Genomic DNA, 14,679 nt, shown 5'->3' with positions numbered 1-14,679 from the left:
TGTTCAAAAAGGCTGGGACAGGCCAAAGCTTCCCCCTGCTACAGCATAACTTCATAAATGCCTTGTTAGCATTTGCCTGCTGAGAACCTCTCAATGCCAGAAAAAAAACTCAGCTGAACTTAAATTAATTCTGCTCCTCTTGCCTGCAGGCATATTAGAATGAATCTTTCTGGGTTCCTAATGTGGAAAAGAAATTTATCCCCAGAGGAGAAGGGTGTGCCAGTCACCCACCATTCAAGTGTGATTCCCAGGCTGTATTCAAACTCTTGCAGTTGTAACTTTGCCTGAATTCTTTTCCCAAGTTTATAGTGATATCCTTGAATTACAGGAACACAGTGTAGAGAGGAGACTTTGGCCTTTTCAAACTGGCTTGAAAATACTCAAGTACCCTGTGTGAAAGGGCAAGATCAGATTTGGGGAGGGGGTTGTTTGCTGTACAGCCTCCTCATTGGAGATGGCACAGGGTCATTGGGAATGTCACTGCAGAAATGGTGCTTGTCTGTAGGCAATCCATGTGGGATGTGCTCTGCCTGAGTGGATTTGCTGGGCTCTTGCACTCCTGAGCAAATCTGATTGCAGCTGGTGCAGTGTCCTGCAGCGCTGTAGCAAGGCTGTGACCTGTGTTCCTCCTGTTTCCCTGCTCTGTGCTCATCTAGCTGCTGCTTTCCCAGCTGTGCTTTGTGCATGTTTTTAGTTTCCATTGTGACTGTTCCCCTTCAGAAATGAGTGATCTTTGATATTTAGTCTGAACTTGATGTAAGTGTTCCTGGTTTGCGTGTCTGCAGCAGTGGTCTGCTTTCCTACTGAGGATTTTTTTTTTGCCTCCAGAGCTCTTTATGGATTCTCCTAGTATTTGTCTGGACAGCCACTTATACTCCTCCTCCAGCTATTTTAGTGCTTCTCTTAATGCTTTCTCAAGGGCTAATGCGTTTTCAGTGCTGTGCTGGGAAAGCACACAAGGTTTCAGCTCTCCCAGGCAGTTCCAGAGCCCATTGGGCCTCCTGCTCCCCAAAAGGATAAACTCTGCCTGGAAATGCCTGGGCCTCATACCTAAACTTATCACCTTGTTGCTTTCTGTCTGATTTGAGCAATAAGCTTTGTCCTACATTAAAAAAAAACCCAAAAAGCCCCGGTGTGAAAGAGGGATGTTCTTTTGATGTCTCACGTGAGTGTTTGGCTGTGCAAGCTTTCAGCAGAGCCCCTTGGAAAGAATTGTGACCAGCAGCTGTGGCAGCTAGTTGTGGCTCACTTACAAGTTGTTTTGATCCCACCACCCATCAGCAAAGTAGTGTAAGCAGGGAGGGATGAAAGAAACAGATTGTAATGGAGGCCCAGCCCTGAATCTCTCTTCCTTTATGTCTGGACTTTTTGAGTTGCTGATGCCTATTTTGGGGATGATTTTAGGGATGGTTTTTTATCAGGCTGCAGAGCTGTGAACCCAGCAGATTTCACAGACTTAGAAAACCAGGCAGAGTCCTACCAGCACATCAGCTGGGGAAATGTGCTCTCCCCATTGTTTGTTCACCCAAACCAGCCAAAATAATTTTAAAAACAAAGGGGAGAGAGGGGCTTTTGTATGCACAGGTAGTGACAGGACAAGAGGGAGTGGGTTCAGACTGCCAGAAGGCAGGGTTAGATGGGATGCTGGGAAGAAATTCTTCCCTGTGAGGGTGGGGAGGGCCCTCACAAGTTGCCCAGAAAAGTTGTGGCTGTCCCTGGAAGTATGCAAGCCCAGTCTGGATGGAGCTTGGAGCAGCCTGGTCTGTGATAGGTGTCCCTGCCCCCATGGCAGGGAGTTGGAATGAGATGGGCTTTAAAGGTCCTTCCAACCCAAGCTGGTCTGGGATTCTGTGATTCTCTCTGAATCTATCTCCATAGAGGAGCAGAAACCTGGGATTCACAGCTGAAAGAGCTTTAAGTCATAATTAGCATTGGATCAAAGGAAAAGTCCTGCTTCCCAGGGCTATTCCGTGCAGTGAGAAAGCATTAAAAAGGTTCTTGGAAAGGAACTATGGAGAGTGTCTGATTCTGTGTGAGCTGAGCCAGCCTCTCCTCTTGGATGGAGAGCATATGTTTTGAAGTATGTTTTGAAGCCCTTACCTTGATGCCTGTCGCTTCGTGGCTTCTCCACAGAGGCTTTTTTTTGCTCTGTTTTGTGTGTATATTTAATTTTCCAGAGAAGAATGGTTCAGTTCTCATTAACTAACTGAGACTGTCAATGAAAATACAAACTGTAAAGGTGTCTCTGACAGCTTGTATAACTCAGAGCCAAATTGTAAATTGCCTTCTTCTAGACCACTGAACACCTATCACAGTATATTAAACCCAGTTTAATTGATTTGGAAAAGCTTTAAGGAAGTGATCAAGCCAAAGATCTCCTGTTACTTTCCATTACAAATCCCTCTCCCTCAGGATAATCTCTTTTCCCAGGTCTGTTCATTCTTAAATGGCCTTAATAACTAGAAAAATGTTCATTTTCCTAGTAATTTTTTTCCTAGTGGTTCATTTCCAAGGCTTCTCAATCTCTCTTAATATGAGTTAATCCTCAGCCTTCATATAGGAAAGAAGTGAGAGCTGCAAACCCTTTGCAACATGTGCATCTCTGATGTGTGGTTTGCAGCTTATAATTGGGCAAGTAGTTCAAATCAATTTTTGGGACTGGCTGTTGAAAATGGTTTTGTTTGGTGTTGGATCCTCCTTGTCTTTTATTCTGTGGATGAAGCTGCAACAACTTCCATGAGGAAAAAAAACTGTAGGTAGTGATATAAACGCAGTATATTATATGTTCTGTGCTTTTAAAACAAAGTAAAAATACAATTTGAAAAATTTCAATTAAAATCCTACTAAAACAAGCCTTGTGATCTGCGGGATAGAAAATTTATAGAAAACAGTATTTTTAAACAAAGAGGTAGAAAGAAATGTTTGGGTAATCCTGGTTTATCACACATCCTGGCAGTGGTTAACTTCATAAGTTAGGGGAAGTCATAGGTCTGTTTTTCTTTAAGATTCTTCAGTGATTTTAACTTGGATGCCTGACTTAATCATTATATAAACTAGAGGTGGGTTTGTGCACAGTGTGTGTCCATAAACCCTGTTTTGAGTGGTTTTGCCAGGACAGAGGAGGGAGGTTTGGGAGGGGACAGGGTGCATTGGTGCTGACGGTGGCCTGGCCACGGGCACTGTGGTGGCACCTCCAGGGCAGCAGCAGCCCTTCCCGAGGGCATCCAGCCTCTCATCCCCACAGGCTCAGCCTGGAGTGATGGGTGGGACTGAGCTTTGAGGGTGCCACTGGCTGCTCGATGAAGGGATTGACTTCACTTTCCAGCTTTCCTCAAACTTCATCTGTCCGTGCCTCCGTTGTGCTTCCCTGCATTTGAGCCTAATCCCATTTGGATTTGCAGCACAGCAGTGCCATGCAGGAGGTGCTCAGATGAATAGCTCTGGGCTATTAGGAGATGCTGTTGCAGTCATTCCCTTAATCAATGGTCAATTAAACAAAAACCTTTTGATCTCTGGGCCTCCTGCTTATGACCAGTGATGAAGCAGTGAGTGTTCCAGTCAGCCCCACCTGCTGCCAAGGCTGGGCAGTGGGGAGCAGTCCCACAGGTGATAAAAGCTTTTCCTGCTCCACAGGAGCCAGGAGCAAGTTTGTGTTTCTGAAACCATGCACAGAATGCTGCAGGATACCCTGTGGGTGCTGCCTGTGCTGTACAGAGGGGGTCAACCCTACTGTCTTATGGTTAGGGAGATGGAACACCTCTGCTGTGAGGAAAGGCTGGGAGAATTGGGATTGTTCAGGCTGGGAGAATTGGGATTGCTCAGCCTGGGGAAGAGAAGCTTTGGGGTAACCTAATTGTGGCTTTCCAGTGTGTGAAGGGAACCTACAAAAAGAGAGACTATTTACGGGGCGAATGGCTTTAAACTGCCAGAGGGCAGGGTTAGAGGGGATGTTAGGAAGAAATTCATCCCTGGGAGGGTGGGGAGGTCCTGGCACAGGGTGCCCAGAGAAGCTGTGGCTGCCTCTGGATCCCTGGAGGTGTCCAAGGCCAGGTTGGGCAGGGCTTGAAGCAATTAGGTCTACTGGAAGGAGTTTCTGCCCATGGGAAGAGAGACTGGAATGAGATGATCTTTAAGGTTCCTTCCCACCCAAAGCATTCCAGGATTCTGTGACTCTGTGACCTCCTCCTCTCCCAAACAGACCAGGTGAGATGAGCAGGGAACAGCTGAACTGGGAAACCTTGGGGACTGAATTGAACACACTAGTTAAGCATCAGGTTGACAATTAACGTGTTTGTGTTCTTCCTGCACGTTGTTGGTGTGTCAATAAAGATCTGCCTCTGCAGAGCACTGCCTTTCACTCCTGCTTTAACTTCTGCCAAGCTGCCTCTCCAGGCACGTACCTATGGCACACAGGAGGTGAGCATTGCACCATCTCCTCTCTCAGGGCACAGGAGGAGGGCAATCCTGCAAAATAAGTACAAGTGCATTGTTAACCAAAGCACATTAAACATTAACATATAGGGATATTAAGTTTGCGTGTAAGTATCCTTGATCTGTGGTCTGGTAGCACAATGAAATGGAGTTCTTTAATGGCTTTAAACATTCGTATATTTTTATTGGAATTTTTTTCGTTTCCTTCTGTTGCTCAAGTCTTGCCAGGGTGCATGAGGGATTTAGAAGCCAGAGTTGCACAGTAACAATCCTTACAGCAAGCAGCATATCCAGGGGGAGAATGACAGGCATTTACCCTTAATCAACTGGAGGATTCTTCCAGGGCTTCATGAGATGTGTGTGGGACTAGCAAAAGGATTGATTTTTACTGTACTAATCTCACCTGGTGGTAAACTGCTGCAAACTGATTTTAGAAAGCAGGGAAGAATGCCAAGTTGAACATCCTACACTTTGATATTTCCTCCAGAATAAACCTGGCCAGTGTGAATTGGCTGCAGGTATTTGTAGCCAAACTTAGGTTTTTGCTTTGCGACTGAACTTATGAGAATCAGAATATCTATAAAGCTTGTCTGGCACTTTTGGGCAGCACTCCTAAACTTCCCTGCTAAGTGCCTCATAAAGGATTCAATCCTAAAGTGAGTTTGGCCTCTAGGCTCACCCTGTAAGGCTCATAATCCCAGAGAAGGAACCACTTTCTGTGGACTGCCTGGATGTGCTTTTGTGGGTACAGCCTCTTGCTGTCTCAGAGTACTTACCTTTCTGTTCCACCACCTTTTTGACCAAAGCCAGGTGTAAAGTTAGCCAGAGAGATGAGATTGTTTTGTGTTGTGCTTTCCTGCAGGGAGTTGATGCAGTGGGATGTGCTGTGGCTTGCAGGATGTTGCACCTCTCCATATTTGAGGCTGTGCAGATCCTCCCAAGCTGTGCATGTGCTGGCTCTGACTCCGAAGCCTGCACGAGCCTGCTGTGCCTTTCCACCAGCAAGGTTCCCTCCTTTCTGAGTTTATTTCCCTGGAAAACCAGTGGGAGTTGGCTGCTCCCCAGCACAAACCAGGCAGAAGGAATTCCCTTGCACTTGTGGGAATCTCACTGTGTAACTCTGCTCATTGTTTCATTCTTGGTGCTGGGAGTGCAGGGATGTCAGTGAGGTGCTGTTTCCTCACTGGGAAACTCTTTTTGCACTGGGAGAAGAGCGACAAGAGCTCTTGTTTCAAACTGGTTCTAACAGAGGCTAAAGGAGTTGCCTAATGGTGGGGTTGGTAAGTGCTAGAGGAAAAAAAATCAAAGAAACCAAACAACAAAACAACAGCTGAGGTGCCCTGGGGTAATGGCTGAGGGGAATCCATCTGATGCCTTCTCTCTTGGTTATGCACTTTTCAGCTGTGGGTGGCTGAGAGAGACAAAATCCCTGAAATTAGTGAGCTCAGAACTCACTGAGTTCTTCAAACCTTTTTTAAACAGTGGTTGACAGCCCCCTTGATTTTGAGAAGAGAGTTATAAACCTTTTCAGTAAGATTTAAGTGGTTAATCTGGAAATTAGGGAAAGGAGTTTAGTTCTCAGGTTTCAAAGCTGACAGAGGTTTAAATGCATCCTAGTGTTTTGTTTGAGTTCTATGTTTCAAGCCTTCAGGATTCAAAGGAATTTAAAATTTTCCACTTTTTTTTTTCCCAGTAACCATGAGGATTGTATTAAAAGACTGGAATCCAAACCATCCTGCTCCAGTAAAGCAGAAATATTTTCATGGTGAAACTGTGATTTAGCATCACAAACTGTCAGGGAGAAGTTCCAGCCCTGTTTTGTGTTGTCTGCCAGAGGTAGGAAGTTCAGTGTGAAGGTTGGGTGAAAGAAGGAGTGTGCCTATCATCTGCCTTAAGTTAGGAATTGGTATTTCTCTGTAAATTGTTGACACTGCAATAAAATTAAGAATACAGACTGAGAGAATTTTCGGTTTGGGGTTTAGATTTGGTTTTTAGTTAAGGGAGAAGTGATGTGGATGGTGGCAAAGGAAGCACCTGTTCAAAGCAAAAGATTCTGCCTGGCTGATGTGCTTAAGATGTCAGCTTAACTTTCTTCCCTTTTATTACCTCCTGTTCCTTCTCTTGTCTCCCAGAGGCTCAATCAAACCCATCAGCTGTTGTTGAGCAGAGATGTTCCTGCTCAACAACAGTTCCTGCTGCAACTCCTCATTTCAGTATCTCCAGAGCAGCAGTAATGCCTGTGAGAAGGGCACAGTGAAGGATGAGGAACAGTTACTTCATCCCTGCTTTTTCCCTTTTCTGCAGAGAATTACTCTCTTTCCTCCTACCCCCTCCTCTTCCTGGACACTGTGGATTACCTGCTTCTTTTAAGGCAGATGGGCAAAGGAAGCAGGATGAGAAAGGAGTATTTATAGCTCACCTCCTGTTTATGTTCCCTTCCTAGCAGATGTGCTAGAGCTTTGTACTAATGCTGGAAGAAGAGAAAATTCAGGCAGGAACGAGAACTGAGGCAAATGAAGATCATTTGCTAACGTGTAGGTCATACAAAGTGCTTCCAAATGTAAGGAATAACACTTCCCACATCTTGCTGGCATTGCCTTTTTTTTGTGTCTGTCTACAGCCTGATTTTAAAACACAGAAGAAAGAATCCACGAAGAATTGCACTGCAGTTCAGACGGGTTCTTGTTTGCTTGACCTTCATCCGCATGAAGCGCTGCCCTGTGGGGGCAGTGGGCGCAAAATGTTCTTTTTGGTGCAAAATCTGACCTCTTGAGTGGGATGGAGCAAGGGCGTGCTGTCAAAGAGAGAGAGAGGAACCAGTTCAAGCCAGTGGGATTTAATCAGACAAGTGTTGTTTGGGTCCTGGGAGACGAGCTGTATGGTTGAAAAAGGCAGCAATTTGGACTTAGAGAAAATTGTGCTCAGAAGTGTTTGGCTTGTTTCTGTCACTGCCAGGGCGCAGCTCTTGGGTACAGGGGCATTCCCTCTCCAGGCAGATCCCTGGGGGTTTGCATGGATGCAGTGTGAGCTGTACCCTGTGGGAGCAGGGGCTGTTCTATCACATCCAGACTCCCAAACAGCAGCCCAGGGTATTTCTTGTGGGGAATACTACACGCTGTATTGGCTGTGTGAATGTATCCAGAGACCACAGTGAGAAGCTGGAGAACATCTTCCATACAGGGCTGAAAATCCCTGGTAAAGTTGGGCTCAATTTCAAAGGAAGATTGACATCTTTTTTTTGGGGTTTTTTTTTTTTTTCTCTTAAAGAGGGATCCCGGAAGTTGGGCAGTGGTGTCCAGGCACCTCAGAAAGAAAAGAAGGGTGTGAGAGGTGCAGGCAGACATCTCCAGTGGCAGACAGGCCTGTTTTGGTCCCTTTGGAGGTGTCTGAGGAAGGCAGGGAGGACGCTGAGGAGGAATTAGCGGGAATTCGGTGAGGTTGGCACTGGCAGCAGGCGGGTCCCTCACGAGGCGCCGCCATCTTCCCCTGGTCACCCTCTGCCCTCAGAGCCCTCAGTGAGGGACTGCTGCTGGCTGCCAAGGTCCTGTGAGTGCTCAGAGCCCCACGCTGGCTCCTTTGTGAGGGGTTTTATTGGCAAACTGGTTTGATGGTCACTCTGGGGGGCCTGGGGCTGGGAGGGGTCTCTGAGGGGGCTGTGTGGGGTGGCTGGACCTGAGGGATCTCTGTGAGGGCTGGGGTGTCATGAGGCTGAATGGGATCTGATATCTGTGGGGTGTCATGAGGCTGAATGGGATCTGATATCTGTGGGGTGTCATGGGGCTGAGTGGGATCTGATATCTGTGGGGTGTCATGGGGCTGAGGGGGTCTCTGCTTTCTGTGGGATGTCATGGGGCTGAGGGGGTCTCTGATTTCTGTGGGGTGTCATGGGGCTGAGGGTCTCTCTGATATCTGTGGGGTGTCTGGTGCTGAGGGGGTCTCTCTGATATCTGTGGGGTGTCTGGTGCTGAGGGTCTCTCTGATATCTGTGGGGTGTCTGGTGCTGAGGGGGTCTCTCTGATATCTGTGGGGTGTCTGGTGCTGAGGGTCTCTCTGATATCTGTGGGGTGTCATGGGGCTGAGGGGGTCTCTGATTTCTGTGTGGTGTCATGGGGCTGAGGGGGTCTCTGATTTCTGTGGGGTGTCATGGGGCTGAGGGTCTCTCTGATATCTGTGGGGTGTCTGGTGCTGAGGGTCTCTCTGATTTCTGTGGGGTGTCATGGGGCTGAGGGTCTCTCTGATATCTGTGGGGTGTCTCAGGAGGCCGAGAGGTGTCTGAGGTTGAAGAGTCTCTGATCTCTGTGGGGTGTTTGGGGCTGAGGAGTCTCTGTGGAGTACCCAGGGGATGAGGGATCTCAGCGTGCAGTGCCTAAAGGGTTTCTGGGCAGACTTGGATCCTGGATAAAGGGTTGGGTTAGGGGCAAAGTGTTAATTTCAGGCTGGTTCTTGATATTATCTACTTTAACTGGCAGTAAATCAACTTTCCCTTAGTCCAGTCTGCTAAGCCAGTGAGCAGTGGTGACTGATCTCCCTGCCTTGATCCTGTTACCCTGTCCTGTTCCCAAGGAGCTTGGGAGCAGCTGGCTGGGCAGCTGGCCCCAGTCAATCCCTCACAGCTCAATGTACTTCAATCCAGGCACAGCTTATGTGCTGGTGCAAAACCACTGGCTGTGTTGGGAAGTCACACATCACATCCCTCAGACAAGCAGGTTTCTGGTCAGGGCAGGGCTGTGCCCTGAGTCTCCTTTACTTTGCCAACAGCTGGTGTGAAGGGGAAGGAAAAGAGGAGTTCAGAAGGGAACTTTGTTAATTTAGGATCGAGGTACTGTGTTGATTCTTTATTTTCTTTTTTTGTTTTGGTTGGGATTGAAAGCATTTGAGATGGTATTTTGTGTTTAGACTTAGATGTTTATTATTTTTATTTCTATTATAGTCTCACAAGTTGTGAGTTCTACAGTATTTTACTAACAAGTTACAAAAATGGCTTCATATCTATCTCTACAAGGTCTTTTAAGGAAAAACTGTCTAATTAAGAAATAACACTTAAATTATTTTTTACTTTTAACTTAATACTAATCACTCATGTCTTGTTAATGTGGACTTTTCTGTCTAATCACAAAATACTACTCATGAAGAAGAAGGTGAAGAAGGACTAAGTTACTGCTTTTAAACTTTTATCTTAGCTTTATATATATATTATTATATTTTAAAGCTTTAAACTCCAAGTTCTCTACTGTGTGATATTACACACTTCTAATCAAACTACACACTCACAATCTTAATTCTGTTACTCAATTTTGGAAGTCTTCTCCACGGCCTTGGGAGTTCTCTTGGGGGTCAGTGTTGGTCAGCACAGAGAGTCTAAAATTTTCAGCATCCTGGGTTCCAACATCCTGTTTAAGAGAGACCAAAATCTCACAGATTGAGTACAGGAGCAGAAATGAGCTCAAGGCAGATAAATGGAGCATGGTTGAGGTGGGTGGCTTGGGTTGCTGGGGCTGCCTGGGAAAGCTCACAGCAATTCTCATCACTCAGATTCCAGCCTGGAGGTTTTAGGAGATAACCACTTTTAGAGCCAGGAAAGACATTCAGTGTTTCATGCAGCAGAAGTTGGGATAGAGGGGAAAATACCTGTTTCTTGTTGGAAAAGGTGAGCTGCTTTGGATCATCTTCATATAAAGGAGGCCCCTGGAAATTTGTAAAATAGATGGGCCAGAAGCACTTGCAAATGTGGCTCTTAAATCCTTTACTTGTAGTAAGAAACTTTTATGCAGAGAATGCTCTGTTTTTCACAAAAGCTCTGCAGTTCTTGCTGCACTGGTACTCCAGGTAATGACTTAGCAGCATGTTTTACTTGGGTTCTAGAGTAAGATGTTCACCTTTTTTCATGTTTGGGGTATGGGGTTTTTTTCCTGGTCAGCCTCTTTTCTGATTTTAATTAGTGTTTGGAAACTCAATCTCCTAAAGTTGTTAGTGTTCCATCATTGATAATTACATACAGAACAGGAGCTGCTCCTTCTTTTTCCATCAGAGTAGCCAAAAGGTTGATTTTTCAGCCAGGCTTTGATTAACTTTGTCACCCAGGCAGTATTGAGAAAGCTGCATTAGGACCTATGGAGGTGCTGTTATTTTTGCCTTTGGGTTGGCTAATACAGACCTGGAGGAAGGATTAGTTTTAGGTAGAGGACTGGGACTTTTTTCCTCTTGCTCCTTTAATCATTTTGGGAGCACAGCTGCTGCATAACCCTGAGCCTCTTAGCATGCATCTTACTGCAGATAAGGCAGGAAATGAAGGATCTGATGGATGTGGAATGTGAATTCCTGCATGTGTTCCTGTGAGACCCAGAAAGTTATCCTAGTGCTTAAAGCTTTTTGCTTTTGTGGTCTGGCCTGGTGCTTTTCACACTCCCAAGAATTGTTTCTTTTGGGAGGGCTGGACAAGCCTGTAGCGACTAAAATTTGGGTGCAGTTATTGCACACTTGGTTGCTGAAGGGGGGTGGGCAGATCTGGTCAGTAAAGTTTGAGATGGGTTCCTCTCTGTGCCCTGCACTGCTCTGAGCCCCAGCTTCAGCCTTCTGACACCTTCCTGTATGAGGCTGTTGAACTGCAGACATCGGGTAATGGGTTCAAACATTTCTCTCCATCTCAGTTTTAAAACAACAGTCTCCCTTCAGGAATAAAGGAATAAAAAGGATGGATGACTCCATAAGTTCTTGCTAACCCTGGATGACAAACCATGACATCTTGGTCTCTGCTCAGTTTTGAGCTCATTTGTTCCTCCTTTTCCCTTCCTGCCCAGTAGAGACTGTTTGTGTTGATAAGGAATTGCACCAGCAGCACAGTTCAGAGCTGCAGGAGTGACAGATCCGAGTCCTTTAACAGCACCTCTCCTGTAAAATGCACTGGCAGCACCTCTCCTGTAAAATACACACTGCTGGGGAGGGGAGTGTTCAGGAAACAGAGGGGTTCAGCCCATGTTGGGATACAAGAATTGTGCAAGGGATTAAGTCTGGGGACACCTCAGCTTTTTGATGAGTCACCTAACATGCCCTGCTTTTTTCAACCTGTTTTGCTTTTCCCTGTTTTGTTTTCTGAGGGCAGGAGGCTTCTGGAGTGAGCTTGTATCTGTCAGATACTCGTAGCCTTAAGGCAAAGCATTTGCCTGTGCTAGCTGATAACATCTTCCAGCTCCGTGGTTGTTTTGCAGTAGGATAATGCCGGGTTTAGCAGGGTTTAGGACGTTCTGAGAACTGCGTTTCTAGGCTGCCATCCACATCTGGTAGAAAAGCAGAGTCCTGCCGTGCAGTGTTTGAAAAATGAACGAATGATGTTGTGTAGAGGGGGAGAGTGAAGCAGTAAAACCTCCTGTCAGTGCTAGCTGTGCTGTGGGATCAGGTAAAACAGGTCTACAAACAGAACAGGCTTTGGGGTAGTGCTCTCTGACTGAGGAGGGCTTGTGTCTCACCGAGTGAGTTCTGCCCACTTGTTTTTGTATCTGATGCTATTTTTGGAAGGATTGAAATTCCCCTCCTTAGGTAAAAATTGGTTCTGAAAATTGATTTGCATGTGATACCACATATAATCCTTGAAGCTTCTGACTTTGTCTTGGCATTACTGTTATATTATTAACAACAGAGCTGGATTTGTACAGCATGTGGGACTGTAGCTATGTTTTTCTCAGTTTTGAGTCTAAAACCTGGGTTTTTTCAAATGGAAGGGGTTGTCCTGCTTGCTCAACAGCAGCACATGCTGTCAGAGAGTCAAGAAGACTTGGTTATTTCACTTGCAAAAAAGAAATTTGCCCTTTGGTTCCCAACATGCAAGTGTTTTTTACATTTTTTACATTACTTTTGCTGAAGCATTCAGCTTCCCACTTGTGTTACAGCTGTTTGGTGCCCACTTATTTTCCTGTCTGATTTGACTCTGGGAAGCTGAAAATGCAGTTGAGAGGAGGCAAATTGAAAATGACTGATTTTTGTTGTCCAAATGGATAGAAGTGAAATATAAATACAGCACATGTCACAGTGAATTTCTAGAGCTGTCAATGCAGTGACCATCAGGGCCAAAGGTCCTGCTTTGGAGAAAGATTAGTGGAAACTATCCTTGGTTTGGATATCAGGCTTCAGAGGACAAGGGAAGTAGCAATTAAAGCCATTCAAAGTAGGTTATCAAAGGTAACCTCATGAAACACAGAGGTCTGGACAATTTGGCAGAGAAATAATCAGCAACCTGGGTTTTGTTTGCAAACTTCATTAGAAGTTTACTTAAACAAGTCCTCCCTGTAAGATACCTTTATAAAAATGTAGCTTTGGCAGCTGTGATTTAGCATTCAGTAAAGAAAAAGTATCCCAGACTGTAGGAATGTCCAAATTGGACAACAGCTGTTAAAAAATCCGAGGCTATCCACTGAAATATGAACCACCAGAGACAGGTGAGAGCTGGGTGTTACCCCTTACTGTGGTTTACAGTTGGGCTGCTTTGTGCCAGAGCTGTCATTTCAGTGTTGGGGAAGGATTAGTGTATAAGCAGTGTAATAGAATCTTAAAAATAAACTTTAAATCACTCTGTTTGTAGATTTTCATGGGCAAATGAGTCTCTTGCTAAGTTTGCAGAACGTGCAAGCCAATTCGTGTTCTTTCTTCCTGTTGGGCTGTTGTTGTTTTTTATTTTTATAGCTCAGTATTACAATTATTGCTTTTTATGTTGGAACAATTTGTTCTTCTGTGCGCAGGCGTGTTTATTGTCTGAGTTCAGCTTCCCTCTGTAAGGACATGAGAAAAGTCATGTTGGCATGGAAAACAGCCAAAGAGAATGACCCTGTTAATCCACAAGTCTAAACATCCATCCAGTTATGCAAAAAAACTTCCTTTTTTAACCTTTAAAGACTTGTGCTTTGCTATGATTTCTACTGTGTGTCTGTGTAGTAAGCTAAAAGGATTTCTTATAACTGATTGACCTGGTGGATTTAAAAATCCATGTCACATTAAGGAAAACAAACCACAGGTGTTCTGTTCTAGACTCTCAGCTACCTGTGTGGAGAGTGAGGTGTGTAGAGGTGAACTTGGCTGCGGGGGGAATCCCTGTGGGGTGACAGATGGGAAGGGAAGAGGCTGTTCCTGACAGGTGCTCGGGTTTGTGGCCGCTCCTGCGGACGGAGGAAGTGCCCGGCGCGGGCACCGGGGAGGGGGCTCGGGAGATGGCGGGGGCCGGATCCTGCCAGACTCGGAACATTTGTCCTTTTTCCCGTGTTTTCCAGGTGCATCAGCGGCTGTCTCCTTGGCAGAGCGTGAGAGTGGTGTATTGCAGTACCGTAGTGCCCTCTGATGGTGAGTACACACCAGCTCCTGCCTCACTTGGACTTCCCCAACTCACGTTCCATTCCCTGCCCCCTTTTCTGGTGGAGGCTTCTTTGGCTGGGCACCAATCCAGTTCGGAGCTAAGGAAGCGACAGAGAGAACAACGTCAGGAAGCATTAAGGCAATGGGCAGCTTTTCTATGAACTGTCCTTACCAAACTGGACAGGCTTTCTAAAGAAGGATGGAATTGTGTGCAAGTGTCCAAGTCTTTTTCCCAGCCTTCTTTCTGATGTAGCTGTGAGGTCTCTATGACCCCTGCCCTTCAGGGTGCTGTCTTCCTCGAGGAGGTGCCAGAGGCTGGAACCTGGCTCTGTCCCGTGGTGCCAAGCACTTGGACACGAGGCAAAGAAACTGATGCCTGGGAAATTCTACCTGAACGTGAGGAAGTTGTTCTCCTGTGCACTGGAACAGATAGCCCAGAGAGGCTGTGGAGTCTCCCTCACTGGGGATACTCCAGAACCATCTGGACACACACAGTCCTGTGCCATGTGCTCTGGGATGTCCCTGCATGAGCAGGGAGGTGGCACCAGAAGAATCACTGTGGTCCCTTCAGCCTTACCCTACCTGCTCCCTTAAGTCCATTTATGTAACAAGAGTGCAGTTCAGCTCCATGCCACAATAGTCAAAAGCATCATTTGCTACAGTAAATAAGCTTTGAAGCCAAGGCAATATTATTCCTTTATTTAAATTCTGGGACAGCTCAGGCATGAAGCTTTCTTGGTAAAGTTGTCAGAGCACAAAGCAAAAGGATGCACTGGTGGAACTGTAAAAATCTCAGTGTGCCACAATGCAAAGAGGAAAGGAGCAGCTTTCAGCTGCTTAACATCTGCATGCTGTGCACAGGGAGTGGAGCTGACAGACGTGGGCATGGAGTGGATCCTCTCCTTGTTAAGG

General features: G+C 46.0%; 1 protein-coding gene across 1 annotated transcript in view; it reads left to right on the top strand.

The window, feature by feature from the left end:
• The window catches only part of MCU (mitochondrial calcium uniporter), an 87,861-nt gene that overhangs the window by 61,492 nt on the left and 11,690 nt on the right, over positions 1 to 14,679 (top strand). The window contains exon 2 of the mRNA XM_036385544.2: positions 13,686 to 13,755. Within this exon, the coding sequence (XP_036241437.1) occupies positions 13,686 to 13,755 (70 nt within the window). The remainder of the gene's footprint in view (positions 1 to 13,685; positions 13,756 to 14,679) is intronic.

This window comes from Molothrus ater, chromosome 8 (assembly GCF_012460135.2).
Source record: "Molothrus ater isolate BHLD 08-10-18 breed brown headed cowbird chromosome 8, BPBGC_Mater_1.1, whole genome shotgun sequence".
In the NCBI taxonomy this organism is placed as follows: domain Eukaryota; kingdom Metazoa; phylum Chordata; class Aves; order Passeriformes; family Icteridae; genus Molothrus; species Molothrus ater.
This window is presented reverse-complemented; position numbering and strand designations above follow the sequence as displayed.